This window comes from Monopterus albus, unplaced genomic scaffold, assembly GCF_001952655.1.
Source record: "Monopterus albus unplaced genomic scaffold, M_albus_1.0 scaffold5.1, whole genome shotgun sequence".
NCBI classification, from domain to species: Eukaryota; Metazoa; Chordata; class Actinopteri; order Synbranchiformes; family Synbranchidae; genus Monopterus; species Monopterus albus.
In genome coordinates, this window is record NW_018127885.1 from 2,359,009 (window position 1) to 2,370,107 (window position 11,099).

An 11,099-nucleotide genomic window follows, 5' to 3' on the forward strand; every position below is an offset into this window, starting at 1 on the left:
CTCCTGCTCCATCTCCTGTGTCACCATTTGGTCACACTGTCATGCCTCCCAAATGGTTTCAGGTCATGCATAATAAAACGCAATCCTGATAAGAGATGTCTTGGAATGTGCTTTTGGATCTTGCAGATCAAAGGTCTGGAGGAACCTGCATTTATGGAGAGGAAGCAAAGTGAAGAGCCTTGGTGGTTTAGCTTTGTGCTGAAAATTGGGTGTGTAGTACATGGTCTGTCGGCCTTGTTGGTCCTACACCTTTATGTAAAGAGATGAAAAGTTAGACCATGGAGGTGGGGGCGGCGGATGGGCGTGTAGCAACATCTGACTTTAATGCAGGAAGTCAGTGGTTGTGCCCCGTCACACACCGTGATCTGACATTTACTGTAAAAGTGTTTTGTTGCTCAGCCCCAAATCATAACTTAACTATAGTTTATTTTTCATCAGCACAGTTTTTCTCAAACATAACCATGTCATTTCCATAATAAAGGAAACTAGAATTTTATAGACACTGCTACTGGAGGTTTAAAAACTGTTTTCACTGAACTAATCCATGGGTTAGAAAGGGTTAAGCTGAGGCAGAGGTGTGAAGTCATGTGTTTCATTAAGAGATATAGCAAGTGGTTACACAATTAGCCTCTGCTCTTTGAGGGTGTTCTTAATGAATCCCAGAAGCAATGAGGATTCTGCTAAGGGAGCTAATCTCCCCTCAAATTAGAGGCATATATCTTATGTGATTTGTGTTAATGTGAACAGTTTTTTAATGTAGTTTAAATGCACAATATACACAGAGTTAGTAAAAATGCTGATGTCATTAATATACTGACTTTAATAAAGTTGCTTCATCTCAATTTCTATGCCTTTTCATATAGGCTCTAATTAGTTTATAGTGGTACAGTTACTGTGTCGATTGGGTTTTCACAGATCTAAATACCAAGCAGTTCACTTACAAAAAGTGCTTGGAAAAAGTTGTGAAGTTTTTAAAGGTTTCTCTAAATTACAGTTTTAGAGTAGCATGTATGTGGGGATGCAGAACCAGCCATTTCCCACTGCGGTTACTCTCTGCTCTCACTTGTGTTTGTCTGTCATCTTCACAGTGCTGTGTGTGCAGTAATCAACTTGCCAGTATTCTTTACCATACTATGTGTGGCACCTTGGCTTTGGACAAATATTCTGACACTTGGGAAATGAGTCACATTTAAATCAATTCTTCCGTGCTTTGGTATGAGCCAAAAATTCTAATGTGTGCAAGTTGACAACCTCTGTTGTTACTAATCCCTTTCCATACAGATCATGCTACCAAACAACACCAAATCAAAACAACATGGACCATTGTCCAAATTGTAAATAATGGATGTCTGGGGCATCTGGGCAGATGGAGCAGGTTCACTAAGCGGAGGAGGGCTCAAAAAGCAGTGTTGTTTTAGACACAGCTGCCCTCCTGTGGATATTTTTAGAAATGACTTTGTGTGCTACCAGCAGCAAAAACTGAGCCTCTATGTTTCATAAGAGTTTATAGATACAGTATGTTGCATATACTCCTATACACTGCAGCACATATAGTACATGTACTGCATTAGAGTCCTATTCCCTGCCTCCGCTCCAACAACACCAGCCATGACACATTCCATCTGCAAAACAAAAATCTACATTCATTATGCATGCTATTCATTTTTCTTTCTGCTTGACTTTGATCACAGTGAAATCCATCATAATAACAAAATACTTTACAGTGCTCATGTGAGAAAAGACGCTGGCATACAGCCACGCTTTAATCTGTCATTCTCTACCCAATCCTTCAAAATATTTCATTATAGCTGCTCTTCTGAATGAATTCTAATAACCCTGTTAAGCATTTTCATTCACATTTTGGAACTGCTCATGATGAATGAACTAATGAATTATGCTGTTCTTCTCACTCAGAAGTGACTGATGATCCCAAATCTGTTTGACTTTGTCTGGATTTGACATCATTGATTGCATTCTGCTCACTGACTCAGAAAATTGGTTTTGGTGCACTGATAATATCATGAATTGGATAAGATTTGACAATGATGATGATGATCATGATGATGAAAAGAAATTTAGAAGCAAATGAGGTACTTCACTTAACTCCAGCATCAGCTTAAGGTGGGATTCCTTTAGGGTCACTGTTTAGTCATGTTTCACGATGAGTCCCTTAGCAAGAAGGTGCAGGGTTGAATTAGAGCTGTGTTGTATGGAGTACACAGTATATCTTCCTCCCTCTCTTTCCATTTTATGGGCTTCGTCTAGGTGCCTGTTTTGTCCTCCTACACCCCAAAGACAAGCAGCATATCATCTGAAGCCTATAACTTGTCAACAGGTGAGAACACAAGTGTGTTTATTTGCTTGTCTGTGTGTTTAGCAGCCAGTAATCAGTGTAAGGTGTTTCCCTGCCTTACACACAAGAACAGAAAAGTATTATGGAAAGGCCATTAGCTCAGATGAAACAGCCTGAAGAATATTATTCTATACTAAAGAATACTGTTCATCCTTTTGAGTTCCAGTACTACATAATATCTGAATGGATGTCCTGCTGGGTGAACCTGGAAGTAATGCTAAGAGAAATTCTTTGGAAATGAAATCAGTAGCATTCCTCACATTCACTACACATTCCCTGCACCTCCCCTCTCCTCAGCAGAATTTAGAGGAGGATGAATATCAGACAAAGGGGCTGTTCCCCAGCCCTGGACCCCTGCAGTAACATCCGCCTGCAGTCAGCCAAGAGTGTTGCATATACTGGGAGGACATGTAATGCACATGCTGTGCAAAGTATGTAAATTGGATATTTTGTAAAATAGCTTTTTTGAGTCAATCTATTGTGGAAGGGTTCATTCAGGCAAATAAATAAATGAATAACATTGTTCATATTCCTCACATTTTCAAAGATCATAGAAGCAAAGAATCATCAGGGAATCAGGTCTTTGATTGTTTGAATTGAAAATGAATGATTAAAAGGCTCAACTGTGGTAATTTCAACTGATAATGAATTGAAAACATTTCTACCAAAGTTAGAACGGTTTTTGTGACATGCATTTGTCAAGATTTTGCAACATTTGGCTCAAAATACAAAAAAAGCCAGGCTGTTTGTGTTGCTTATGTTGCCAGTCAATGCTCGCTGAATATTTGACTTTTAAATTCCTGATAAATATTAATTACGTTTTTTCCTTTGCTTGATTAGTCGTGAATGTATAATATAGAAATAGGATTGATTTAGAAGCGTTATTTAGGATGTGACACCAAGTTTTCCATGGCTTGTCCAGGAGTGTTTTTGTAAATCATCAGTCATTCGGAAGTCTTTGCTGGTTGGCAGGACTCCAGAACAATTGCCTAAGATTTTGCAAGTGAGATAAAATGTTAATTACTAAACTAGAGCTGCTCATAGCTGGGTCTTGTTACCTTTGGACAGAGCTAGTTCCTGTGTCTTGATGCTAAGCTGAGCTAACTGACTGATGGCTAGCTTCATATGTATTGAGTGGTATTGACCTTCTCAATAAGAAAGCAGTTTTTTCCAAATGTTGATCTGTTCATTTAATTATATTTAAGAGTCTTCCATAGCAGGTATTAAAATGTGCATGGGGCTAAAATAAAAGACATAATATACCATCAAAAACCTGCCGGAATAATATCAGCTGAAACAGTCACTATGAGAGTATTGGTAGTATCCAGTTTTATGTGTGATTCTGTAAATGACCAGCTTTATCCAGTTATTTGCAGGCAGAGTCAGATGTAGGGTGCACCCAGCAAACCTCCCATCACCCATTACACAGTGATGAGTCACTAATCCCAATGCCTGATTTAATTTGCAGTCTCACATGCGAACAGCTGTTTCACTTCCCTTCCTCGTGAACCCCCCCCCATATGAGAGAAAACGTTTTCACAACTCAATTACCCATTTTACATTAGCTCAAAGCATCATCAGCTCTGCCTTCCAGGCATGACTACCCTGCGCTCATGCAGTATCGAGATATTAAAGACTCAAAAGAGCAAATTAACTATTAATCTGCTAATTACAGTCTTGCAGCTAGATGTTAAACCCAAAATACAAATTGGTTTTTTATCATTCAGTTATCCTCAATGGAGAAATGTTGCAAATTATAATCTTTTACAAATATTATGTAACATTATTTTGCTAACATGGTCTTTTTATGAGCTGTTCAGTACTGTATTGACATTATATACTATATCTATAGTAAAAGCAACATGCAGAGTTGACTGTCCATAAACATGTCATGTAAATGTTGCTTTTGTAGATTAGGAGTGGACCGCTTATGATTAAAGAGACTGACAAGGAGTCAGACGGTCTGATAGCTGCCTCTATTTATGACACGTCAGTAGTGCTGATTTTAATCTCAACATGCAGACCGATGAAGAACCTGGGCCCTGTAGGTGCTACTTTGGGGCTTGTTGTCCTTATAAGCCTATTACACACATCAGAGAGCACAAGACAGCTTGTCAAAATAAACCGCCACCTCACTACGTTTAGTGACAGTTAGAAGATAGATTGGAATTAAAGTAAAATCTGGCACAAGCATTTGTAGGACCCAGTCCTTGCTACCATGCTAACTCTGAGAGACGAGCCAGTCCAAGTAACTTCAAAACAGTGCTGATTTATTCAAAGGATCACAGGTAAAATTAACATTACACGCTCAGGCATCTTGCACCTCCAAATGCTCGCAGGCAGATGTAAGATGAAAGACCCTGAACCCACCAGGCCTATACATTATATCCCTTCGGTTGGGCTAGCCCCATACTACACAGAAACGTCAACCGAGATGTCTCTCTCTCACCAGCTCTGCAGCTGGTCATAGCAGTAGTCAAAACATGAAGCAAATCAATGTGTATGTGTCTGTTGATTAAGTGGTGTGTAGCTAAAAACATTCTCACAGACCTCTAGTAACATGTCGTGACTTAAACATAAGAACATATTATGGCTAAGGCTACAGTTATACACATCATAATAATAATATTAAACACCCTGTCTGCTGACAGTCATCAACTCTTCTCTCTAGTTATCCTTGACCAGATGTACCCTGTAGAAACTCATAAGCATGACTAAGCATTTAACAGTCTAACTAGACATCCTATCTCCACTAAACATTTCTAATACATAAAGTATCTATCCAATTTCTATCTGACTAAAAATATCTAACACATTCAAAAGGTATTCATGTTCAACAGGTTTTATATCATATACAAGTAAGCGCTGTTAAAGACCTGAGGTAGCAGAAAGATAAGGCATTAAAGATTCTCATGACGAAATAACAACTGCCACTGAAATTTGAACTTTATACTTTCACTGCTGGGGGTTGAAGTGTGTTTGCTATGTGTACACACCAGGGCCTTATTTGGAAAGCTGCTGAGCTGTAGAGCACTCCAGGGGGTCCTTAAGACCGTGTGGGGGAATTTGGCAAGGACAAAAGGGCATAAGCAAAGGGATAGTTGGCATTTTTCAACAGTTAACACATTTCTTATTAATCCGTTTTAACAAAAAGGCTCATTGAGCATCGCGGTTTGTTTTACAGTGTGCACATTCCAGACCCCCTGTGCAACTCCTTTATTAGGAAACTGAAAGTCATTGTCACGGTGACAATGCTCGTAATGTCACAAGGCGAGAGCCCAGGTGCGGGCCTGGCTCAGATGAAACTGCGGAAATTAGGCTCATGCTTTGTTATGAGAGTTTTTTTTCTATAGATGTGAGTGAGACAGCACCGCCCTACAAAACCAAAACCCTACATACTTGTTAAAAAATTGCCCCACAGAGAGACTGCACTCTCTCTCTCTCTCTCTCTGTGGGGCAGGTTAGCCCAAAACTGATTATTATTCTACTGAGAACTTAAACACAGCTTACTTTCTTGTGGGTTTTGTCTCTGAAGCCACAGAGAGACTACTTGCAGGCAGAACTGCCACATAAACAAATCATCAGATATTTGATGATGCCACTGTGTAGATGCTAAACTCAGAATAACTTTACAGACTATGTCTTATGCTAAATGTCCAAACTATTTTTGTTGTTGTGTGACTTTGACTCGGGGCATTCAGACAGGGTCCAGTGGTTTGGTTACTGTTTGACTGACGGTTTAGAGGTAAGAGACATAATACACAATGTGTTACTATAGAGCCAGATGCACTAATACCATCATCTTAGGGACTGATGCACTCCTGGATAAAATGGTCCTCTAGCTTGGAGTGGGTGAAAATGGCTTTTAGATGGTTCAAGGTACTCTGGTTTGAAATAGCAAACAAGTATTCAGACATGAGCTTGGTATTAGCGAGGTGCAGAAAGACAAACAACTCCCCAAAACATTGATCCTGTTGCTCCACGGCAGCTGGTCTCCAGCAGTGATCATTACATCTGGATGACTGAGGTGTGAAAACAGCTTCCTGTTGCGACAAACCATAGTTTTTGTTACAACTTACAGTCGGCTGGTTCAAAATGCAGTGTGAACAAAACCAGTGGCACAGGCCAGAGAGAGCATTATACTCACAAGAAGACTGGTGTCATGCCCTGTATATGAACGCTGTCCATACGGACGGACGGACAGATGTCCTGCCCATTTTGTGAACACAATGTGTCAGGAACATCTTAAGGAAATTTCTTTGGCTTTGGTACTACTGTCCACTCGGACTCAAGGATGAACTGATTAGATATTGGTGGGCAGGGATCAAAGGTCAAGGTCATTGACATCATATTTGTCCCATTCCTGTGAATTTGACTGCTTGGTGGAGGGAACCACAAAGCTGTAGTTCTAGTTTAAACACTGTTTCTGATCACAGCGTCTATTTTTCCAATGAATAATCCATTATAGTAATAATCAAAAACAACAATAATAATAATAATAATAATCTATTTTCCATTGGATAATGAAGGGCAGCTTGACGGGTCATGAAGCTCTACCCACTTCGAGCTGCTTTCAAGAACAAGATATTTAGTTAACTCCAATAACTTGGACGGTCCATTAATTGTAACTCAATAAAACTGCCTCACTTGTATAATGGGATGTGGGACCTTATTCAAACATTGATGTTTGAAGAAACAATAAAGGAAATTATTTAAATAAAATTTAACAAATTAGAGTGAACAGAAGCTTTTGTTTTCATACACACTGAATATCAGCTCTAACATCTCTAACAAGCTTTTATTTGGCGAGCTTTACACATCAGGGACAAACAGACGTTACAATTTTCCATAGACACGTGAAGGCACTTATAAATAAGTGCAGCATTGACAAATATAATTAGCATCAAAGTATTAATATCAAAAGTGTCCAAAAAGCATGCTTCAGTTCAAGAGCTATCACTTTAGATACTATTGAAAATGCTAATGCATTATAGTAATTAAATTTTAATGATTCCAAATGCATTTTCCTCATTCAGTGACATGAGAAGTGACAGCGCAGCCCATATCTTTCTTCACTGTAGCCATAGTCTTTTAATCTCAACCTGAGAGATGTGGTTATCTACGTGTTCATGTTTTTCTCTCTGGCTCTTATCGCTGCTCTATAAGTGTCCACGTCACTGTGAAATCATTTTTAGCTCCAATGAAGCAAAAGGCAGCTCTTGCAAGTGAAACATCTTTGTCAGGCTGGTGTTTAGTCTGGACCCCGTTGTGAACTAGCCCAGCGGGGTCAGAGACTGTGGCCAGGACCTGCAGGGGCCAGACTGCCCCAAGCTCACTTTGTTAACCTGTGCCTTGTTCCTGTCAGATTCCTCATACACAAGAATAGAAAGGAGGGGGAGCTGGCACCAGCTTACCTGCCATTTGCCCTATCATGCTGCTGCCTTAATAGCCTCGAGGATGGACATCCATCTTCCCGACACCAAATGATAGATGTAGAAAGGAGGAAAAAAAAAAGATGTTTCTCCCTCTTAATGTTGAGGGTCAGTGCAAGTTTACTGGAGCAGAGAGGAAACGATCTCCTGTAGACAGATAACAGAGCTAAGTATCTAGCAAGACTGGGAAACCTGAGTGGGTTTAATCAAGTACTTGGACATTTAGCAGCCTCAAGCCAGTTCATTACAGCACATTATGCATGCATATGTTAAGTGGACATTTCAGGTGCTTTAAAACTGCATAGTCCTAATTTCCAGTGTGCTACACTGTATACAACAGTCAATAGGATGTCACTGAACTATTATTTGCACCCAGAGGACAATAAACGTGTAATAACTGCTTCAGCAGTAACTATTTGTGAACACTGATATGACATCTTTTTTCAAGTTAATATGGTGAATTGCTTAGCTTATTCAGACTTCCAGCAGTTGTGAAGCAATATTGTAATTCACTTAAAGTTGTGTTTCTGGCCAACTCGAGCCCAACATTCACCTTTTTGAGCTGTAGCTTTGCTCTCTGCCAACTCATGAAGGAAATCACTGGAAAAATCAACACAACTGAAAATCTTAAATTTAACTGCACATTTTATGCTTTATTTATATTTTAATAAGATGTAATAAAGTTTTAGACAAACAGTACATTTTCAGTGCATGACATCTTTAGTGGATTTAACATAAATATAGAAAGCTGTTGTTTTTTTCTTTACAGCATTTAGACTTTAATAAATACAGGTATGTACATTTTATTTACATTTTATTTATTTACACTTTCCAGTCAGTTCTTCTTGCAACAGAAAAGTTTTGTGAGTGGTTTGAAGGCTTTTTTTTTTAGCCTGAAGACATGTGCTTCAGTGTACGCATCATAAGTAAATAGACATTTTATGCATGCATAGAATTTCTTCTAAGCTGAAGCCACAGCTGGTAGCAAATAAAAACAGCTCATACACATTGCATATGTTGTTGCATAAGTTACATGTCAAGTATCTTTATTATAAGAAATGTATTTTATGTAATTCCATCCCTCTTGTGTAGCTTGAAGTGCATCTAATCACCAGAAACACATGTCACATCGCATCGTCTCCATATCAGCTTAATGGATTTTTTCTTCTCTGGAGTCTTTCCACAATTTTTACCAAGAAGAATTTCCCATCTCTGTTGTGTCATTGTCTCTGTAGGTTTCATTGTTATCTCTGGCATAAGTATATGTGACACATCTAGTAATATTTCACTGGCTAACTATTATCCATCCAGCCAAATATACCTAATGTGAATTCACAGAAAACTCCTTCCTCTTCTTTCATGGTTTTGCTAAAACGAGTCTGTCCGTCTCCTGGTAAACACTGCAGACATGCTTTTCACTATGCCCTTGAACCCCAGAGGCCTCTTCATGGTCAGCTTGGCATCCTTCATCCTGTCCACCAGTCCGTGAAACACCATGAGCACGCTGTGGTAGTTCTCGGCTGCCGACACCTCATAGAAGTGGCAGTCTGTGTTGAGAGCCAGCAGCCGGCCCTCCTCACTCAGCACTGTCCGCCTGTGGGGCAAGTCTCTCTTGTTTCCCACATTGAAACTGGCTCTGTCGCAGATGCTGTAGACAAGGATGTAGGCATCTGCCCACTGGGCCTTCTTCTCTGAGAGAGATGCCTCCACAGATGAACACTGTGAAATCACACACTTAAGTTCATCCGCAGCAACTACCAGTGGTGGAAAGTTACTCAGTACATATGCTTTACTTAAGTAGAAATATGAGACATAAACATATGATCACCATCTAATCTAGGGTAGATAACATAATTAAAATTAACATCATCCAACATATAAAATGCTGCCTATGTTAACATTTCAGTAATAACAAAACAACATGACAATATACTCAATAAAAGAGACTTTCATGCCTTTTAATTAAGTCACATTTTAAATGAAGAAACTTTACTTGGATTGGAGTATTTTTACACTGTATTCCTTTCTGCTTTTACTTAATTTGAGCGGAATTAAATTATTCATCATTAATCATTAATAGCCAAAGTTATTGATAGTAAGTGTCAAAGTGTTTCCTCACCTCAGAATAAGGTGAATCCCAAATATTGAGAGTGATCTCCCTCCCGTCCACCATAAAAGTGTGACTGTAGATGGCCTCTACGAGACAAAACGTTAATTATAAGTTAGATAAAATTAAAGTCTGCATTTTCATATGCATATTAGTGAAGCACAGTGGACACTCACCGATATCTCCATACTCTCCGATGAATCTCCGCGTTAAGAGGCGCACAGTCAGCGCTGAAAAACAATACTGTTTAAAGACCTGTGTACAACAGCGACATTCACATAACTTCATTTCCTTCGTGTTTTACCTGACTTCCCGACGCTCTCTGTCCCCAGAACAACAATATTGACATTGTCCATGTTCAGTCAAATAGCTGCGCCAAGCCGCTCCATCCACTGTGCGTCGCCGCCGGCTGAGAGCGGGTGTTATAGCTCAGCCAGGTGGGCGGTGTTAACAAAATCACCCACAGTACAGCTGTAGTTCAAGGATATCTAACTCACATGGTCTCCCGCACGGGTCTGTGTGTGGCCCCAGGGAGAAAAACAAACAAATGGAAACAATGTCAAACTAGGAAATGGCTCACGAGCTGAGTACTACTGTGTGTGTGTTGTTTTTTTTTTACCTTGTTATATGTCAGACAATCCCTGTACTCTCCGTTCACTCCAAATCAGTTATGGAGTGGGAAATCGGATAATGAAAAAAAAACACTCCTTCAATTTTTCACTTTAAAATGCAAATCAAACTAGACAAATGCATTTCCTGAAGAAACTATCTGTGGATGCTGATTGCTGAAGAATTGACCTGAAAATGCTGAAATGGCTGAAATCCATAGCTTGGTGGTTAATGCCACTGACTTTAGTATGACTTCATTATGCCTTTTTCTGTGTTGTCATCTGCTGCTATATAGAAAATAAAATTAACTTCACCTTCAAGGGGGGGCAGGACACTAATATTGCCCTAATATTGCTGCAAATAAGATACAAAACACTGACACAGTGACATTCATATATCTTTCTCCCAGAGCTTCCAGTCCTACTGGGAGTGCTGATGTTAGGGTCCTTCATGTACACCAGAGGCCCTCGACTCCATCACTGGATGGACATGGTCAGCACTCCACAGGAGCCGGTGAAGCTGTGGCATGGATTGGGCAGATACATTTAAGCAACCAAACATGAACAGATCCACAAACACACATGTGCATGTACATACA

At 39.6% G+C, this 11,099-nt stretch overlaps 1 protein-coding gene across 1 annotated transcript; it reads right to left on the minus strand.

Annotated features, from left to right (window-relative positions):
- Window positions 1–8,581: 8,581 nt before the first annotated feature.
- On the minus strand, window positions 8,582–10,273 carry LOC109967817 (ras-related and estrogen-regulated growth inhibitor-like protein). The gene is made up of 4 exons (XM_020613650.1): window positions 10,197–10,273; window positions 10,069–10,122; window positions 9,905–9,981; window positions 8,582–9,504 (listed from the first exon to the last, which is right to left on the minus strand). The coding sequence occupies exons 1-4, from the start codon at window positions 10,246–10,248 to the stop codon at window positions 9,154–9,156; spliced, it is 534 nt and encodes a 177-aa protein (XP_020469306.1). The 5' UTR covers window positions 10,249–10,273; the 3' UTR covers window positions 8,582–9,153.
- Window positions 10,274–11,099: the final 826 nt, after the last annotated feature.